Below are 20,502 nucleotides of genomic sequence, written 5' to 3'. Positions count from 1 at the left end.
ATTCATACTGGAGAAAGTTGGACTTCATGCCGAATACAGGAATGCAACATGATGATCTTGGCTGCACTATTGAGTTAGAATTATTTACGGAACAATTCAAGCAAAAGTCTCGATTTGGTAAACTTGGGTTGTTATGAAAATTATGTGAAATTATTAACCCTTTAGTGACTTCACTTGTAGAGCCAAATGTGAAGAATAAGACACGTGGGCGACTTGTTTCTAAGAAAAAGGTTGACACCTCAACTCGTAAAAGTCCATCTGGATTTGAATATGTAGTAGCTGAGGATTTTCCAGTTACACCATACAGACATTGTTGTTCTTCGATGTACGTTCCTCCATCAGTATCAAGACAAAGAATGTCCATTCATGAGGCAATGAAGACCAACATGAGGATGGGGTCGTGTAAGGTATGATTTGCTTACAAAGTTGAATACATACATTGATGAGTATGCATCTATGTATGGAAGTTATGAAAGGGTGTTTGATATAAGAGAAGCACTGACATTTTTTGAGAGAGAGAGGCCTACACCATTGAATCATTGGATGACTATGCCTGACATGAGAACTTGATTGCATCATACTAAAACATTGCTTTGATCTTAATTGATTTTAATTTGCAGTGCACAATGTATTACGTTATTACCATTAGGCTCTTTCCCAGCATAACCTCCACAAAAACAAGGTGTGATATGTATTGGATTTGTCAATCAAAATCACTTTGTGGAGTTATCATTGGTCTCAGATCCACCAATGCTACCCATTATGATGCAATGAGACAGATATAGATATGAATGTATAGCATAATAGGCCATAAGTTATGAACAGAACATTGAATTTTATAACTGAATATGTACAATATTAAATGTATCTCAATGTGTTATAAATTTAGATTCCGAGTAATAAAATGGTACAAATTATTACCCTTTAATTTTGATCATGAGAACTAATTTAAAATAATTAATTACAAATTATTGGATTTATTAATGAAAATAACTAAAGTATTAACGAAATTAGAATATTAGTTTAAATTAATTTTATATAAAATTATTATAAACTTTAATCCATACAAGTTTGTAATTGATTAGATAAAAAAAACTAGTATCACATCAAAAGAATAAAATCAATTGGAATCAAGAAATTTGAAAAGCCTATCGATCATAAGTTTTAACTTAATAATAAAGAGGTTTGTAAATAGATGTACCCCAAAGTTGAGATCCCCTATAAATCCTCAAACCATTAAAATATTAATTTATTCAATATTCTCTCCTAAGATATTAATTTAAAATCAATGATAGTTTAATTAAATAATATCAAGATATTTGATGTAATGTTGAAATGATTTGGGCTAGTTTTGTAGAGCATTTGTAAAGTAACAGATATTCTAGTAGAAATGGTGGTAACAAAAATGTTGGACAATTTTAGTAGCAGATATGCTGCTTAAATCTGGGTAGGTGTTTGGTTGAACTTTTACTGTTAACATTTGTGTTGTGTAGCATATTGGATAAATTACGTGTAGGGGTATTATACATTTTAATTGTGTACCTGTATCCAAACATACAAATTTTATAAAATCAATAAATGTATTTAAATTAATTGAAGAAAATAATAAATTATAAAATAATTAATAAATTACCAAGTTAATTAAATTTAATTAATACATTATTTGGTAAGGGTATACATTATTTGGTAAGTTAATTATATTTCATTAGGTCATCTAAGGGTATATTTGATAAATCAATAATATACTGGAGTAAGATTGGAAAAAACTGAGTAAAAAATGTGAAATTGTTTATTGATGGAACATTTCACAAAGTAGTATAAATGTTGCACAAAATTATCTCGAAATATGTGTCGCAAATTCTTCTTTGGTTGACATGAAGCATTTATATTAACAAATGGTATAAATGCTTCAAACAAAGGTTGATCCAAACGGGCGCAGTTGGAGTGGTGTTGGAATTAAAATTCGTAAAATAGAGGCATAGGGTTGGAGTTGTTCAGAAAACCCATCATTAACCATAGACCAGATTATTACTGGCTTTCTTTTTGATGATGGTGCAGAAGTAACACAGCTGTGATTTCTGACCAAAAGAAGTGCAGAAGGGGAGAAAGAAAGAAGAGAGACTCGAGTTCTGGCTTCTGACCAGACTTGAAAACACCTGACCCAAAATTGTTTCTGTCATTGGTTTATTTGTCATTGTCCCAATCTTTTTCTTCTCTCTCCCGTTTTAGAATTTATACTTCTACTACAAACAGAGGAAGATGAGAGTCTAAAGGGTTATGATCATGTCAAGAAATTTTTTTGATAAGTGCTAGGAGCACTAGCAGACAACTGGGCCCCATCATCATCACTCCCTCCACCACCAACTCCTCCCTTCCTCTTCCCATGCTTTTCCACTCATACTATGCTCTCTCTTCTTTCTTCTCTTCCTCTCCATTTCTTCTCGACTTCTCTCTCAATTTCTTGAAAGAAAGAACTTTAAAGATCTTTTCTTGAGTGGGTTTGCTATCAATTTATTGTTTGTTCTGATGGAAGGTGCTGCTCTTGGGTTACTTTGTGGTGGTTCTTCTGGGGTCTCCACAAATGAGTCCACAGTGTCAAAAGTGAATGTGGTCGAGCAAGATCAGTATGTGGAGGCTACTTCATACCCAGCTGAGAGTGAGCTTGAGTTGGGTTTGGGCCTGAGCCTTGGTGTTGGTGGTGGTGGGAAGGTTAAGGCTAGTGAATGGAGTGAGTGTGGCAGAATCTTGACTGCCAAGGATTTCCCTTCAGTGCTCTCTCCTGCTCATAGAGGAGCTAACAATGCTTCTGTTTCTTCTGCTGTTGCTGTTTCTGGGACAAAGAGAGCTGCTGACTCTTCTCCTCAAGAGGGTGGATCTCCTCCTGGTGGCAGGTTTGATTATTGATACAGCCAGTTGTCAAGAAAATCAAAATCACTATATTATCCTTGTCTTATAATTCTTGTCTTAAATTTCTATGTTAGTACTGAGAGAAATGCTATTTGTTGAGCAAGTTGAGAGAGAGGAGATAGACTATTTTTTTTTTGTTCTTATTTAATAAGAGACCATTAAGCATAATCCCAAGTGTTCTAGCCTTTTGTTGTAGCTTCCCCTCTGGTTAAACTGGAATTTAATTTCCCCACTGGAATCATTTCTCCTTTGATCATGTTATATTTCCCCTGTTTGTTGTGCTTCTGTGAGAGTCTAAAGCTTTCAGGTTTCTAATACCTGTGTTTCCTCTGATGGCTCAAATATTAATCGTAAAAATTTACTTTGTTAGAGCAGCCAGCTTGTGGGATGGCCACCTATAGGGGTTCACAGGATGAACAGCTTGGTGAGCCAAACAAAGGCTCTAAAAGCAGAAGAGGAGAAGTCTGCGGTTGCTGGAAAAAATCACAAATCCGAAGATGCTTCAAAGAAGAAAATATGCAATGGCAACAAGACCAATATTGTGAGCGAAAACGGTCATCTTGGATTTGTTAAGGTGAATATGGATGGAGTTCCTATAGGAAGGAAGGTGGATTTGAATGCTCATACTTGCTACGAAACCTTAGCCCGTAACTTGGAGGACATGTTTTTTAGGTCCAACTCAACTCTCAATTCCATTGGTGAGTTCGTTTGCCTTCTCAAGTATCTTGATGTTCTGGGACTTGAGTTCATATATATTTAGCGAGTTTCTTTTTTCTCAATTCAAATAGTTAGTATGGAATGCAAGTTAGACTGAATACATAGTATTTGTTACAAGTAACTCACTGTGACTCTGCCTTCTTTGTATGAAGGATCTGGTGGAGAGAAGGAAGAAGCAAAGAACTCCTCCAAGCTTTTGGATGGATCGTGTGGATTTGTGCTCACTTATGAAGATAAGGAGGGAGACTGGATGCTTGTGGGAGACGTTCCATGGGGGTATGAATCTGCTTCCTGAAGTATTAAAAGTTCATTATTTATTTCGAAGTGCATTAGGTTAACTTATCTGATGCTGTAACTTTCTTTCTTCTTTCTATTTAGGATGTTCCACATTTCAGTCAAACGGCTCCGAATCATGAGGACTTCTGAGGCTAATGGACTTGGTATGTAAATGACAACGATGATGCTTAAAATGATCTTTTCGTGCTTCTGGCATTCTCTGATTGTTTTATTGCAGCTCCGAGATTTGAAGTTCGGAAGGAAAGAAGCAAACCTGTTTAGCATCAAAGCTGACCCTTCTACAATCTGATGAGATTAAAAACAAAAAAAAAAATCCACAGTTTGAAAACACAACTAGAAAAGTTGACGAGTTGGAGCATTTTGCAAAGAGCTGTGCTGCGCTTTATTTCAGTGTCATCGTTGCCAATCAATCTCTGGTTCTCACTGCCTTTTTTGGTCTCTTAGGTGATGATATTCATTGTAGTTTTCGATTTCTTTATATGGTGCTGCTGCCATATAGGCCTGTGCACTTGACTACATTGGTGCTTTCTCATACTGTAAATATGAGAGTACTTATATCTAGAGATTGTTAAGTTTTTTTCAAGCTTTCAATCCAGCGGACTCAAATTTTGTTTGTTATAGAAAATAGTGTTTTGTGTGGCTTCTTAGGAAATTTTCGCGGTTTTAGCTCTTCATGTTCTCTAATATATTGTAATTCAGAGTCGCGTTTTTGAGTGTCACTGCTTGATCAATTTGATTAATGTTTGTTACGCCGCTGATTCGATCTCTAAAAAGCATACTAACAGTCTATTGTGACCAAATTACAACAACATTAGCCATGAATTTTAGTAACTAGAATGTGACTAAACAACACCATTTGCAAAGCTTGAGAGATGCAGACATGGTGATGTTCCACAAGTATATAAACAACTGCAGACAAGGATTTGTACTTTGCAGCCACAGGGATATTTGTTGTTTTGGATCTTAGTTACCCAGCTGAAACTAACTTATAAAGTTGCTGTTGAGACAAATGAATAGGGACAAAAGACTTTACAAGTTGTAGGAATTGGTGGGTAACATTTCTTCTACTTCACAAAATCAAGTAAGAATGACTCTTCACCTAATTCCTTTTATCTTTTCTTAAGCTTCAGTTCAGATCTGGCTTAGGCATTTGTGGGTAGGTTTCGGGATCGCTGAAAATGATAATGAACCAAACTCCGTAGATATAATGGTTTCGTTTGGTAGAGCATTTCAAGTAGCATATATGCTACTTTGTAATCAAGCATCTCATTTGAAGTAGCATTGACCCGACTAGTCTCTTAGGCATGCGCAAATGTCTTCATCCTATTGGGTTTCCCCAAACCCTAGGAGTCGTCCTAAGGAGATATTTGCCCTACCTACCTTATCAACTACACTATAGAACCAATCCTAAAAGGGAAAAGAAATGCACTTTGGTTGCTCAAAAGCAGTCTGTGTATCTATATTGAAGGATCCTGGTCTGTAAAATGGACAGTTGGTTTTTGAGATTATGCAATCATGGTGATTTTGACTCTATATATTGCTCACTTATATTGGGTAATAGTGGTGGAGAGTGGAGACCCAGGAAGCATAATGACTTACTTTTAATTTGATTGAGGGACAACTGTATTCTACTACCAATGGAAATCATAAAAAAACTAATCAAATCATTAGTCTTGTTCATCTCCTCATGTTTGTCTTTGTTGGCTTTCCATATCTTGCTTGAGTAATGCTGTTACAGATCCCTTAATGTGATCCTCGTTTTACCCTCAAATCTATGTGACATGTAAGCCATTGATTCTAAACATACATAATGTTAAGACATAATATGCTAAAGCCCACCTTCAAACAATAATCATGTCTTTTTAGCTTGGTGAGTTGGGCTTAGCCCACTTACGGGGGTGGCTCAATTGGCAATTGAATGAGTTAGACATATATGTCTAAGGTTCGATTCTAACGAGAAGCATATTTCTCAACGGCATTTCAAAAAGAATAAAATACATGGGGGTGGCTCAGTTGGCAATCGATTGAGTTAGACATATATGTCCAAGGTTCGATTCTAACGAGAAACATATTTCTTAACGGTATTTCAAAAAGAATAAAATACTAAGGGTAATCTGATGTATCCACGGAAATTAGAATTCCAAAGCGAATAATATAAGGTTCACTTAACATCCAACACTATAAAAGTAATATTTTGGAGATGTTAAACATTATTTACGAGAGACAGCAAGCCTCATATGGAACAACGATGATGGCCCCAAAAACAGCTGAAGGCTTTTGCCCCTTCAATGCAATCCTGGGTGGGACCTTAATGGGGCGTAGTAAGAGTAAAGGTAGGGTAGTCACCATTAATGTCCACTTGAGAGGATTTTGCCACCCTTTCCGCACATCTTAACCATGCACATCATGCAACATGATACTGTTGACATGATTCTGTCACTTCGTTGGATTGTGTTTCTGCAATTTTGTTCAGCCACACTCCTGCCATTACCAAATTTTGTTCTACATGGTAAAAAAATGCAATGAATCTAATGATTTCTTCTACCACTGTTACCGAGCAGAGACATTTTCAGAATGCAGAAGCTGTTTTATGGAAGTCCATGTTGGGTCTGTGTACAAGACATCCACTATGGTCTCAGATGAATATGACTTTGTCCATCAAATTCCAGGTATCATTTCCTGTCATTTTCTTAACTACTTTGGACATCACCCTTCCAGTCTTAGCTCTAGCAAGAGTGAAATCTTAACAAAAAGAAGCAATATGATAATATTCACGACCAAGAAATACCAATATGCTACAACAAAATCCTTGTGCAGTTACTCTTCCAATACAATTTTAGTAAAATGGACATACTACAGCAAACAAAAAGCTTTATTACCAACTATATAAGTAATAATATTCAGTCTTTCTTCAAACGGTACAAAAGATCCATCCTCACTTCAGCTCCACCATTAAAGTTGCAGCTAAAAAGGTGAGATGATTGGCACTAAACAGGGAAAAAGTATATTAGCACTACAGAATACCGAAGAACTATCTGGGAAGAGTGCTCAAGGCGTACATACTCGCAATGATACACAGAACAAACTTTATTGTAGCCTACTGCAGAATTCTCTTCGTAGAACAAAATTGGTGAACAACAGCCTAGTGAAGGAATTCTCTGGGATCAGTAACATAACCCATTAAAGCAGAAGCTGCTGCTGTGTAACGTGAAGCAAGATATATCTGGCCTTCCTTATGTCCCATCCGGCCAGGGAAATTCCTATTTATTGTTGATACACAGACCTGCATGTCAATAACCTCACAAGAGTTAGAAAACGAAAAGGAGTCTTATTCATCACTGTAGACCTCTGTACACCCTCCAACCCAGGGAAAAAAGAACATCCAGACAGATATTGACTAGTTTCGCCCACATAATTGACTAGCAATAAAATGCAACGCAACTCCAATTTCCCCGCTTCCATTGCCTAAGAAGTACAAGACCCTTCCAGGTGCAATATATACCTCAACAGTGACTATCCTCCCCATACACGGTCACAATCATCTCAAAAGCAATCCAGAATTTATAGAAGACGGCCAAAATACTCTCTCAAAAGATATTAAAAACCAGCAATACCAAATTACCAAGCAATCATGCCATCCTATGCAGGAGTCATGCAGGAAGGAATCAGGTCCACCATTTACAGTTGTCACATGTCCTGACTCTTGCGGGAAAAACAAGGGGGAAAAGTGAAAATAAATATTCACTTGCAAGTATAAAGAAATGATTAAATAAATAATTTCTGCGAGATGATTTTCAACTTATCTAGATGTTCTACGCACTCCAATTTGGCTCTCCAAATAATATGAAGCAGCGAAAGCAAATCCCCAAAATTATTTGATAATGGAAAAAATAAATAAATAAAAGGAGAAACCTTCTAAAACCATCTGACATTTCCTATTCTTGAATCAAATGGAGCTTAGTACGCTTCTTAAATCTGTGTAACCAAAAAGTCAAAGAAGCTAAAACTTGCCTTAGGTTCATTCATGCGTGCGTAAGTATCTTTAGGGCCACCCAAACAAGCACCACAACTAGGACTTGCAGGGGTGTCACAACCGGCCTCTTCAAAAATCTGGGAGCAAGTCTTGCCTCCCGATCCTGGCACAGGGAGACTATATACGTCCATCCAAACCTGAAAGTTCACGGCTACCAACATTGATCTCAAACTTTTCATAATGATATTTCCGTAACTTATAATCACACACCTAAAGTTGATATCAAATTCTAATACAGTTTTACAGGTCTTTTGGGTGGCCGGGACAAGGAATGTGGGAACTTTAACCTTTTTTCCCTGCAGACAAGCAAATAGATACATGAAGCTCAAGGAGGGAAAAAATCAATATCATAGCAGACTACCACTACTTGGCATGTCTGACAACACACTAGGATTGGCTTCCCCAACAACAACCCCAGCCAAAAAAAAACACGAAAGAAAGGGGTGCCTATAGCCCCTCAGTACGATGACTAAAAATGAATTCACAAATATACTCAGAGGAAAATGATTGCATTGGTAAGATGATGCAAGTTAAAATAACATGACCACATGATATTAACAGTCTTACGGGTGTTATTAATGAGATTGTTTGAAAAAGCACATCCTGTGATGCAGGAAGCCATTAATTTTGTTTTCAATTTGTTTTTTTAAAGTGTCAAGGAATCCTCTGTGGCATTATGTTCATCTCAGTTAGGTTTAGGAATCCTAATGTCTCCTTAAATCAATGGTTGTAAACCTCTATTTAAAGACTTGCTTGCCTCAGGAAAAAAAAAAGGAAGAGAGTTTTTATGCAAAGTTGCAATAGGAGAGATTCCTTACAGATACACACTCTAAACTCGGTGAAAGGCAGGGAGGGGAAGTTGAGCCTATCCAACCCTACCTGACAGATTCTACTGTTCTAATTTAAAGATTCAGCCAACGTTCTTGTTTGCTGGACAATCTGTCTTAGTTTTAAAAATCTAGGAATTGGAGATTTCAGTCCTAGGGTTCTTGATTTTGGGATTAATTTGAGGGTTAGGGCCTCTGGTTCGCTCAATCCTAAACAAGATCTACATTAGTAGTTTACAAAACTACACCTGCATTATCCTGATCCTAAAGTTATATCCATCCTTCCAGCTTATGTTGAGTAAGAATATCAGATTATCAGTGCATCGACGTCAGTAACAACAACGATAGAGGAAAGAACCAAGCATGAAAATGAGAGTACTAAATGGAGAAACACTCAAATTAAATGTTAGACATTTGTCAGCATAGAAGTAACAATCAATAGTAGCAAATACAAGATTTATAGCTCGTACCGAAGCTAGAAAAATTTTGGCTGCAGCCATGAAATCCTCTGTTTTCCCACCAGTACAAGATCCAACATATAGTCTGTCAATCTTCACATCTTTGCATTCTCTTGCCAATGCACGCTTATCAGGGGAATGGGGCTGTGAAATGTGTGGACTAAGTTACTTCTCATAAAACGAAAAGATAGCAACCATCCAGGATCAAGATGAATACTAAACAACTTTTACAATAACATATACTTTTACGATAACATATACTGTGGTTGATGATAAGTCTAGCATCCAAATAAAAATTGGAATACAAATTTTTCATCTTCAAATCACCTACCTTTGCCACCAAGGGCTCCAACTTTGAGATATCAAATCGATACTCCGAAAGAAATCTTCACCAACAAAAATAAACACGTCATTTAAAATTTGAGCTGCACATGATCAGAAGGTAAACATTACCAAATGACCATAAACAAAACAGACTTCCTTGTGCCAAATGAATGGAGATTGCAAGCATCTATAATGCACGGTCAGGTATCCTTATTAGAAGAGGATTTCCTTGAAATTAGGTTTTGTAGGAATCCTTATTAGAAGAGGGATTTCATTAAATTATGTTTTGTTATGGGTCAGGAATCTTTTTCTAAAAGGATTCCCTATTAAATACTTTGTCAAATACAGACAAGCCTTAAGCCTTTGCCAATGAAGCCTATGTGCTTCTAGGTTTTCTAATATTGCAAGATTTTGTTATAACTTTTATTTAAAGGCTTGCTTGCCTTAGTAATGAAAAGACTGATTTTTTACACTAAAAAAAGTGTGTTTTTAAGCAAAGTTGCAATAGGAGGGATTCCTTACACGTTCAGTGACAGACTGATACACACTCGGTGTGAGGGGAGGTGAATTTATCCAACCCGACCTAAGAGATTAGGGTGATCTTGTTCAATTTTTAGAAGTTCAAGGATGTTGTTCCAATTTCAGATCCAGGAAATGAGAATTTTTGTCCTTGGGTTCTTTATTTTGGAATTAACTTGGGAATTAGTGTTTCTTGTTCGCCCAATCCTAGAAAATTACAGACATAATTTTAAACTACTGATGTAATTTTTTAGGATTGGGCGAACTAAAGACCATAAACCCCAAAGCTAATCCCAAAATCAAGAACACTAGGATAGATTCTTAAGTATAAAATTGGATCAAAATTCTTGACTTCTGAGTTGAACAAGATTCCCTTTAACCTCTCAGGTCGGATAAACTCACCTTTCTCTCACGGCCTCTCACCAAGTGTGTATCAATCTCTATCTAAACGTGTAAAGAATCTCTCCTATTGCAACTTTGCATAAAAACTCTTTTTTTTTGTTGTAAAAAATTCAATCTTTTTATTACTAAGGCAACCAAGCCTTTAAATAGAAGTTCAATGAAATCCTAGCAACATTAGAAAACCTAGAAAACAAAATCTTGGCAATATTAAAAAACCTAGAAGCGCATAGACTTAATGAGCAAAGGCTTAAGGCCTGCCTTTATTTGACAAACGTAATTACAAGGGAATCCTTTTCTAAAAGGAGTCCTGACCATTTACAAAATGTAATTTGAATGAAATCCTCTTCTAATAACAATTCCTGACCTGCATCAACCTACACCTTCAGAATTTTATATAGGCCGTAAATTTAAGTGATAAATGTCCTTAGTTGTCTGCCACACGATACGTTTTCTATAAGTGTCCTTTCGAAAAACAAGCAGCACGGTATTATCATAAATGCAAAGGTTTTGATCATTCCTTCTTACTTGCTGATTTAAAATGAAATGCAATATAACAAACTAATGAGCCTGCCAACCATATTACAAATTTATTCTCTTAATAAATGATATAAGCTACGCACTAACAACTTAAAATTATATCGGTGATAATTCCGCGAAGTCAGAAAAAGTCCAAGTTTTAAGTAATTTGTTGTCTGAGGCTAAAAGATATAACTTTGTTTGCAAATGATATACGATAAGTTGGTAGTGTTAATCAGAATTACAGTTTCAGCTACAATAGATAGTTAGTAATGGCAATTTAGATAACTAGATTATTGAGAAGGCATAAACTGAATGGGAAAAAGGCAAGGTAGTGCATCTCATTTGACCACAAAAGTTAACAGTTTGTTATTTAAATGATACCTTTCCATCATCTCATTCAAAATTTTCTTTAATTACAAAAATAAATAGATTTATTAAATTAGCTATCACAACAAGGTGATTATACGATAGGATACCGAAGCATTGTTTCCTTGTCAACGATTCTCCATTGTCCTCAAAAATTAATTCTGCCAACTCCTTCTATATAAAATATAAACAGATTTTATTAAAATGAAAAGAAATAGAGTTACACCAATGCAATGGAACAAAAAAAAAATCTCTAATCCAAAAGATAGTGATACTTTCTCCAACTTCCTCTGAGTTAATTGTGAATCTGTGATAAGCTAACAGTTATTGAATTTGATGAAATGGAAGCTCGGTTACTATATCTGACAAGGAATATGACAACATATAAACAAAGAAGCCATTTGATAATAGGATCTACCTTGCTTGGCTATCACTGTAAACTGGTTCATATGGCACAGATGTCTTATTCTGTGAATAACAAAAGACATAACGTACTCCATTAGTATTGAAAATTTGAAAATATTGCAACATATGCACAAAGAATATCTACTCCAAAGAGAAATGAGTGTACCGGAAATGATATGCCCAAATGATACTACAATCCCATGCACTAACCTCCAGATACTTATATGTAGTACTGTCAGCAGGGACCACACCGTTCTTTCCCCCAGCTTCAATGACCATGTTGCATAATGTCATCCGTTCTTCCATCTATCCATTACAGCGAAACAGAAACATGAAATCCAAGATCCATTGAAGTATGTACTCTTGGCGGTAGTATAAATGTTATTTATTCTAAGGGCTTACATACACTTAGACTTTCAACAGTAGAGCCAACAAACTCCATGGATTTGTATGTGGCACCCGACACAGATATTTCACCAATAATCTGAAAAGAGAAGATCTATCTTTGAGACAATGCCATAGAAAAACAAACAGACACAAAATCTAATGAGGGGTAGTTTCATGGCCATAAATAATGAAACACACCAGTCAAACTCAAGTACACTTACTTGCAAAATCAAATCTTTTGCAAGCAGATAATCAGGCATTTCGCCATCCATGACAAATCTTAAAGTTGGGTGAACCTGTAACAAAATGATGCAGGAAAAATCAAAAGACACTTATAATCAAAAGTATTACGAGCTCACATGTCTGACAAATTAAACATTATCATACACAATAGTTTCAGGATCACTATTTCGTTGTCCACACACTGTCATGATAACAACAAATGTCATTATTCAAATCCTCAGAATGCCATGACTACCAAACACTTATAATCAAAAGTATTACGAGCTCACATGTCTGACAAATTAAACATTATCATACACAATAGTTTCAGGATCACTATTTCGTTGTCCACACACTGTCATGATAACAACAAATGTCATTATTCAAATCCTCAGAGTAGTCATAGATGACTATAACCAAAAATAACTTATAGATCAAACATAACCTAACTAGAGAACTAAATTTTAGTAGAAAACTAGAAATACTCTGTAAAAAGAACATTAAGTAGAAATTACTTCACCAAATACTAAAAGTTTGGTGAATTGCACTACAGTAACTTATCCAAAAACTACAGTTATAAATTATACGGCAATACTACAATATATATATATAGAAAAAAAGTTCCTAATGAAAATATATAGAATCTATAGCTACAATGCAATGGAGTACCATTGAATCATAAGGAACAGTAAGGAAGCTAATATATTAAATGAATTACCAAATTGCACATAAGTTTTCAAACATCAAAAATAAGAAGCACAACATAATCTACTAAGTGATCCACTACAATCAGAAGAAAAGTGTACGTAAGCTTAGAGCACATTACTGATACAACCAATAACAAAATTTCCAGACCTTGAGCAGAAGTTTCCCGGCTCCAAGCACAAAACCTGCATCGGTGATGCCGATTCCAGTAGCAAACTGGCCAAATGCTCCAGCAGTACAGGTGTGCGAGTCAGTACCTAAAAGGACCTGAGCACAGAAGTAAAGGATTTTAATAGCTCTTCTGGCACTTATAGGCGTAAACCTACCTAGAAACATTATAAATTCAAAGATGAAAATTGCACTGCACCTCTCCAGGCCTGCAATGACCTTCTTGGGCAAGTGCAATATGGCATACACCTTTATAGTCGGGGTTAGCCTGCAAAGGCATGAAGCAAATTTTCCACTCAATGCTATAAAGGGATAGAAGCCACCATTGAAGGATTATCACGGAACAATACCTTGAAATTGCTCAGATCTTTAATATCATAAAAGTACTTTATATTTTGCTCCATGCAGAAGTCCCTCAAAATATCCACATTATGGTTTGCACGTTCATCACTTGTAAATATATAGTGGTCAGGTATACTGACAATCTTCTCTCTGTTCCACACCTTCAATGTCAAAATAAACAATTCATGTCAATTAAGAAACAGGTAACAGAAACAGTTTGAGGCTAAGTAAGAACAAAATTTCCATGGACCAACACAGTAAAAAACAGACACATGGGCAGACAAGCACACGCGAGTGAGGGAGGAGATATAGAGAGAGAAGAGGAGGAGTTTCTCCAAACCAAAGTAGAAAAAGCTTTCCATGAGGCATCTTAGAGCAAAGATCGTTTGATACAATTGAACAAAACATGATAACAATTGACAATAAGTATACATAGGTGATTTTCAACAGATCCAAATAGTTTCATACATCACAATGATAGCTGCCATTCATACATTCACACAGCATTTCCGAACGAAGAAACTATGTGAACCACAAGAAATAGTATTCCACGAATCGATAGTGGCTTGTACATTCAAATACCATATAGAACAACAAAGTAATGGAATCATATGCCACTATCAGCTAAAAAATTAGAAAACGTGAAAGATACAAGCAAGTAGTACCCAAACTCCTTTTTAAAGATTGCGATGGAACCAGGGCCACAAACATCATGGGTCATCAAGGTATCGACATTGACCCAAACATTCTCACCTGGACCCAAATGGGGTTTCTCAGAGGCCTTTGCCAGGATCTTCTCAGTCATGGTCATAGCAGTCTTGACCTTCAAATCCACCAACAATCCCATCATCAAGGAACGAAAAGCTTTTGACACAAATTAATAAAACCCACACAAAAAAAGATAGAAACTCAACTGATCCAGTGGTGGCAGGCCTGCGCTCCGCCTGCTGTGGCGCCATAACTGACACGATCCTCCTCAAAGCTTGTTTCTTGCATTTGGGTATGGAAAATGGTACTGGTGAAGAAAAAGCTGATAGACTCGCATCTTTCTGCGCAACAAAAAGACAACACAAGTCATGAATTTTCGAATTGTAGAAAACGAACCGAATGCCCTCAATAACAAAAGACAAACTAAATAATATCAAGCTATTGATAATATTAACTCAGTGTTCAAATAGTATCTGTAGCTTAACAAGCAAAAAAGAGAGAGCTTGGTAAAAAGTTCAAACCTTGTTGGAAATGAATGATGAGGAAGGAGGAGGGGCAACGACAGAGGAGGACGCCATGGGCGTGCCTGTTATCAATTACGATATTCCGTTTTTGTTCTTTGAGATGGGTTATACAAAAGGGAGAAGGCAGAGGGTGGGGTTCGTTTGTTTCCTGGGAAAATAGAAGCTGGACTGCGCCTGATGAACACGCATCTGTATATTAGTGGTTTGACATTTGGGTTAGCGTCACCCGTTTTCTCTGGCAGCGACTGCCTGAAGGGCCTGCAAAGTGCAAACGCTGGATATGGGAGCTCCAATTCCTTGTTCTAATTCTCTATTAAAAATTTAATATGTGTGATGGAGTATTTTGATCTTCATAATATTGTATTAAAATTTAAATCATAAATTTTAAATTTTAAATCTTAAATTTTAAATCCTAAACCTTAAATACTAATTTCGAACTCTTATATTCTAATATGTCATTTTTAAATAAAAAAATCATTATTTAACATAATTTTTAAAAAAGAACTGAAATCAAAATTGCAGCATCTCCCATCTCTCAAGATAGTGTATCCACTTCATGATTTTGGCTTATAGTATTTTTATTTCTTTTTCTTTTTGGTGTGTTCTTCTTTTAATTTTTGATACCTAATTACGAAAAACTTATAATTACTATATAATAAAAGGATAAGTATTGTAAAACCCTTATATTATTTTTTTTAAAAAAAAACTTCAAATAAGTCCTATATAATTTCAGGCCAAACAAGCCCTTCCACATCGTGCCAAAAAATATACAACATGATTTTATTTTCAGAAAATATATATGATGTGTAAAAGTCGTGTTAGATGTGAAATTAATGACTTTTTTGAGCCCTTGTATGAAGTAAAAGGGATTCTTTGATCTTAAAATGATAAGTCTAATAAAGCGAACAGCCATGTGCCATATCATTACTATTATAAAGGATTCAAATACAAAATGTTTGTTTAGTCCAAAAGTAAGGGCGTCCATAAACCGATCCGCAATTGAGGAGTCAATCCAAATTGGGGTTATTCAGTTTTTGAATTTAGCTTTTTCAATATTTCGAATAGATTATAATTTTAATAAATTTTTGAATATTTTTTTCGATTATGATTTTTTTTCAAATTATATTTCAAATATGACTGAAAAAACTAAAAACTTAAGGCTATGTCCAAATACTTGGGTTTAGGCCCAACCAATCCAGATAGTCTAGGCCTAATTCTCACAAGTACATAGTCTACGAGTATACGAACCTTCCCTCCGTCCATATGGTTTCTTCTCAAATTCTCTCTGACTCGCTGCTGCTGTTGTCCCTTCCTTGAGTTCCCTCCGTCGATCTGGCATCCGAACCATAGTTTTCAAACTCAAACCGGCTTGCCGGTTGAATCGTGACACCCGTGAATCGGGGGTTCCCGCGGGTCGTTTCATATAATCAGACCGTTCGAACATTGGCCCGTCAAAACTCGTGAGTTAACTCTTGAAAACAGACAACCCGTGAACCGCACGGTTTGGTGAAAAATCGTTGGTTGCGAAATTACGATAAGGACAACTTTTTTTTTGTTAATTGAAGGTTTAGGGGCAAACATGCAATTGCCTTTTCAAAAACCCTACCCACCCAGTTCTCAGCAAGCAGTTTGCACTTTGCTACCTTCACAGACTTCACATTCGCACAGCACGAGTACACGACCAGTCTCCACTTCACACAGCACGACTCCACCTCCAGTCTCCGCTCTCCGCCAACGACTCTCCAATCAGCTCTGTTCATCGTAGCCGCAGTCAACTCCGACTAAAGAATGACAATCTGTTTACGATCTTGTCTGCTTAATATTTTCTTCATTTTTTGGTTTCAGAGTTTGAAAAAAAACTGTTGATTCCTCCACTTCTTGCTTCAGTAGAAGTTCCATGATCAATAATATTTTTGGGCTGTTATTTATTTTGTTCTTTCTGCAACACACTCAAGTAGCAACACCTATATATCATTCAATAAATCCCGCACTTCATATTAGTACTGTTTCTTGATCAGTAGATGTTCCATGATCAAAATAATATTTTTTGGCTGTTATTCTGTTTATGCTATATACAGATAACCTCTGCTTTCACTAGAGGTTTTGCAGATATTGCTCAAATGCGAAACTGATATACGTTGTATTTTTAGGTAAAACCGAAAATCAATCCGAAAAATATGGTTATTTCGGTTTGATAATTCGAACATATATGGTCCGGTTATAGATTATAAAATATCATAACCGAATCAATTCAGACATTTTAATTATGGTTAAAAATCAAACCGAAAATTGATTGGACACCCCTACATAAAAGGGGTATTTATGTATGTTTATAAAAAAGGGGTATTTAGGTATCAGAAAAAACTTTAGTGGTCTGCTTATGTAATATCCTGTTAAATATAATTTTAGTATCTAAAATTTATAAAGATAAGAAAGTAACGGAAACATTTTTTTTTTTCATTTTGTTTTCCTTCAAGTCGTTAGTGGAAGCTCTGTTGGTCTCTCTGTGGCTACATCTTTTGATCTCCGTGACGAACGCATGTTTGGATCTCTACATCGATAATTGGTGATGTTGATGCATTGAAATCTACCGGGTTGAAAAGTATGGACAAAGTGGTGGAGGCAGTGGAGCTGGTGAAGAAAGAATGGGACGAGGCATATGTAAAAACCCTAGACCACATAAGGGCGATCGAGGGGTTTGGGAAATCGAGGGAAGCTGAACAGGAGAAGAATTCTCTGCCTAGATTGAATGGACTCGCACATGATGGTTTGGCTGTGCTTCAGTCCTTACAATTCAAGCTCGATCTTCTTGCACCGCAATTACCCACCGATCAAGATGTGCAGTCGGCTCAATCGATGCTTGAGTCGTGGAAGACCCAATGCCAGAGGTATCGAATGATAATAATAATAATGATGATGATGATGATACTTTTTTCATTTTTTTATTTTCTAATTCTTGTGAGTTCCACCTTATCTTTTGAAGAAAATTCTGAGAAGGGTGGAGGTTGTATAAATTGGAACTCTAATAAGACTTTTTTTTTGTTAGATCATGCTCCTTGGTAACACTTGTTTTATTTGTAATTCTTGCCATTAGTTTGCGATTCAATTTAAGAAATGCCAATTTGCAAGCAAAGGATAACATGAGGAAAGCTGCTCAGAAAGAGGTATCCACTTTGTTTCATGCTAATTTACTAATCTCCATATCTTTGTCATATTGGTTTCATGCAGCATACTCTTTGATGATAAACACTACTTTTGATATATGTTTAGTATAAAATATATGAAATGACTTTATGATCCTTTGTTTGAGTCTTGCTTGCTTCTTAAAGACTATAGAATTACTTATTAATAAATGCTTCTGAAAATTTTTAACCTAAATTGGAGTTCTAATGTAGAGGGAACAACTTCTTGGTGGGGGAGAAGAGTCTACGATTAGAAGACGCAACTTGCAGTACGTAACCTTACACTGTTACTTCTGAAGAAATTTAGTGATTGATAATACATCCTGTTCTCCACAGATGTTCTTCTTTTTTCCTTTTCCGTTGTATTTTCGTAATTGTAGATATTGATAGAGTATTATCCTATTTCATGGTTTCATATCTATGATTGGATTGCGAATAATTGATTACACTGTTGCAGGACAAAAGCTGGAATGACATCTGCTGCAGAGAGCATAACGGAGAGTCTTCGCCGTACTCGCCAACTAATGGTTCAGGTCTGTAGCTTTGTCCTCTATTTGTCCATCTCCCAGTCCTTTTCCTGGTATTTATGTATAGATCCTGGAAGATGCTAATTCGGGGCCAATCTTGTTGTATCTTTATGTGCCAAACAGGAGGTGGAAAGAAGTGCAAGCACACTTACGACATTCGGTAGGTCATTTTAGTTCCTAAATCAGATCAAGGTATTTACTGTTCAATCATAGTAGCATTGGTGTGGCTCCAATCCTTTTTCCAGCTCAATTTTGTGCACTCTATATATTACAGTTAAGGTTTCATTTAGGAGTTCCATGTGAATACCCCTTCAATGGAAGATAAGGGAAAGGCATTAGATGTAAGGAATCAAGGCGATATGAAACTGGGCTATCTATTCTATATTACTATTCATGGTCTGGTAAACTAAAACTTGTGTTGGCCTTAAGTGAATTCATCTGGGTTGTACTTTGTTGTGAATCTGTTGATGTAGATTGGTATATGTCTTGAATTCTTGCCTTATCATTGAGTTTCAACTTTGAAGTATATGATACAACCATTGATGCTCGAGGGCTGGAACCCATTGGAGCCTAGTTGAATAAAAGGAAAAATTTGGGTGGCGGGGGATGGGTTCTAGTCATTGAGCACGTTACTTGCATCAGGATTGCACTTTTAAAAACTTCCATTTTAAGTTGATTGACATTGAGAAATTTTTTTGACATTCTCTACCCTGAAGAACATCCGGTGAACCAGGCTAGTATACAATGCCACATGATCCGTTGTATCTCTGATACATTATGCTTATTCTTTTAGCTGCTTACTACTGCTGAATTGGTGGCCCCATGAGCATCTAGCTGCATTCTTATTTTTTAATGATTTTACCACTTGATACTTTTGTATAGATACTTGATTGACTGTGTTCCGTCAGTTTTCCAAAATAGTTATGGGAAGAGCTTATATTAACTCTATTTATTGTGGAATTGTAGAGGAATCAACAGGTGTACTAAGAAAGGCTGAAACTGAATATAAGGGGCATCGCTCACTGTTAATGCGAACTCGAAACCTGCTTTCCACGATGAACCGTCAGGATGTTATTGATAGGTTAGATGGGACAAGTTGTTCTATTTATTTCTCTATTTATATTTTAATATTGATATTATACTTGTTCAAAAGTCAAAACAAGTAAACATGTGGCCCAGTGGTAGAGTTGCTGGGGTGCAACCTAGAGATCACATGTTCAATTCTTGGAAACAGCCTCTCTCCACATATTATGTGAAGGTAAGGTTTGTATACATCCAGCATGTCCTAGACATTGTCCACTACGGGAACCTTGTGCACAAGAGGAGTTTACCTTTTTATCATTATACTTGTTCAAACTAATTCATCTCAACTTTTCTCTAAACAGGGTGATTCTTGCAATTGGATTTTTCTTGTTCTCTTGCGCTGTTCTTTATGTTGTCTCAAAGCGAATTGGGCTGTTAACCCTGCAAAGGAAGGTAACTGCTGCAATAAATGCTAGAATTTCTGGACAAGCAGATATTGGACGCATAGCTAGGCAAAATGGTATAGATTTTGCTCAGGTTATTGAGAATGCAGTTCCAAATGTTGAGGTTCCAATAGGGCAACCTATGCATGATGAACTTTGAGTTTCACAGATCTACTTAAAGCTACCGATGCCCATGGCTAAGGCGCTGCAGGTTATTTTCCCCACTATTTTCCTTCCATTCAGAATTCAAGGGAGTATGCAAAAGCCCGCTGCATGCATACATATACTGATCAATTTTGTTTTCAAATTGTTCCTTTGTCTGAATTATTTGAATCTCTGAAATAAAAAAAAAAAATTGTGATAACAAATGAAAAAAGTGTCTACTTCTATCTCCCCTTCATATTTGTTGGTTGTGGAAATAAATGGCTCCATATATTTACATTTATGCATTAAAGTGAAGAGAGCCAGCCATACATAAGGAAATTAATCAAAAGTTC

At 36.2% G+C, this 20,502-nt stretch overlaps 3 protein-coding genes across 3 annotated transcripts; 2 read left to right on the top strand and 1 right to left on the bottom strand.

Annotated features, from left to right (window-relative positions):
- Positions 1-1,977: 1,977 nt before the first annotated feature.
- On the top strand, positions 1,978-4,640 carry LOC120014628 (auxin-responsive protein IAA13-like). The gene is made up of 5 exons (XM_038866636.1): positions 1,978-2,891; positions 3,283-3,605; positions 3,777-3,900; positions 4,003-4,064; positions 4,139-4,640. Exons 1-5 carry the CDS (start codon positions 2,527-2,529, stop codon positions 4,180-4,182), a joined length of 918 nt encoding a protein of 305 aa, XP_038722564.1. The 5' UTR covers positions 1,978-2,526; the 3' UTR covers positions 4,183-4,640.
- A 2,043-nt stretch (positions 4,641-6,683) lies between these two features.
- Positions 6,684-15,134, bottom strand: LOC120015762 (3-isopropylmalate dehydratase large subunit, chloroplastic-like). The gene is made up of 15 exons (XM_038868310.1): positions 14,828-15,134; positions 14,513-14,647; positions 14,251-14,421; positions 13,607-13,759; positions 13,456-13,524; positions 13,239-13,355; positions 12,383-12,457; positions 12,181-12,258; positions 11,985-12,080; positions 11,788-11,837; positions 9,571-9,625; positions 9,252-9,383; positions 8,205-8,250; positions 7,933-8,093; positions 6,684-7,204 (listed from the first exon to the last, which is right to left on the bottom strand). Exons 1-15 carry the CDS (start codon positions 14,882-14,884, stop codon positions 7,064-7,066), a joined length of 1,536 nt encoding a protein of 511 aa, XP_038724238.1. The 5' UTR covers positions 14,885-15,134; the 3' UTR covers positions 6,684-7,063.
- A 2,153-nt stretch (positions 15,135-17,287) lies between these two features.
- On the top strand, positions 17,288-20,373 carry LOC120015230. Its single transcript, XM_038867538.1, has 7 exons — positions 17,288-17,718; positions 17,925-17,994; positions 18,226-18,281; positions 18,470-18,545; positions 18,663-18,699; positions 19,506-19,620; positions 19,925-20,373. Exons 1-7 carry the CDS (start codon positions 17,435-17,437, stop codon positions 20,163-20,165), a joined length of 879 nt encoding a protein of 292 aa, XP_038723466.1. The 5' UTR covers positions 17,288-17,434; the 3' UTR covers positions 20,166-20,373.
- Positions 20,374-20,502: the final 129 nt, after the last annotated feature.

Source organism: Tripterygium wilfordii, chromosome 14 (assembly GCF_013401445.1).
Source record: "Tripterygium wilfordii isolate XIE 37 chromosome 14, ASM1340144v1, whole genome shotgun sequence".
NCBI lineage: Eukaryota > Viridiplantae > Streptophyta > Magnoliopsida > Celastrales > Celastraceae > Tripterygium > Tripterygium wilfordii.
The sequence above is the reverse complement of the archived record's forward strand: the minus strand, read 5'-3'. Positions and strand labels throughout refer to the sequence as shown.

Bases quoted from the DNA above. Each gene is read 5' to 3' on its own strand.
- LOC120015762 (XM_038868310.1), bottom strand. From the start codon at position 14,884: ATGGCGTCCTCCTCTGTCGTTGCCCCTCCTCCTTCCTCATCATTCATT. The intron at 13,525-13,606 runs GTATTGTTCCGT...ATGCCTTTGCAG, and splicing joins AAGATCTGAGCAATTTCAAG to GCTAACCCCGACTATAAAGG. The intron at 9,384-9,570 runs GTAGGTGATTTG...CACATTTCACAG, and splicing joins TGGAGCCCTTGGTGGCAAAG to CCCCATTCCCCTGATAAGCG.
- LOC120014628 (XM_038866636.1), top strand. From the start codon at position 2,527: ATGGAAGGTGCTGCTCTTGGGTTACTTTGTGGTGGTTCTTCTGGGGTC. The intron at 3,606-3,776 runs GTGAGTTCGTTT...CTTTGTATGAAG, and splicing joins CTCAACTCTCAATTCCATTG to GATCTGGTGGAGAGAAGGAA. The intron at 4,065-4,138 runs GTATGTAAATGA...GTTTTATTGCAG, and splicing joins TTCTGAGGCTAATGGACTTG to CTCCGAGATTTGAAGTTCGG.
- LOC120015230 (XM_038867538.1), top strand. From the start codon at position 17,435: ATGGACAAAGTGGTGGAGGCAGTGGAGCTGGTGAAGAAAGAATGGGAC. The intron at 18,282-18,469 runs GTACGTAACCTT...ACACTGTTGCAG, and splicing joins ATTAGAAGACGCAACTTGCA to GACAAAAGCTGGAATGACAT. The intron at 18,700-19,505 runs GTAGGTCATTTT...GTGGAATTGTAG, and splicing joins AAGCACACTTACGACATTCG to AGGAATCAACAGGTGTACTA.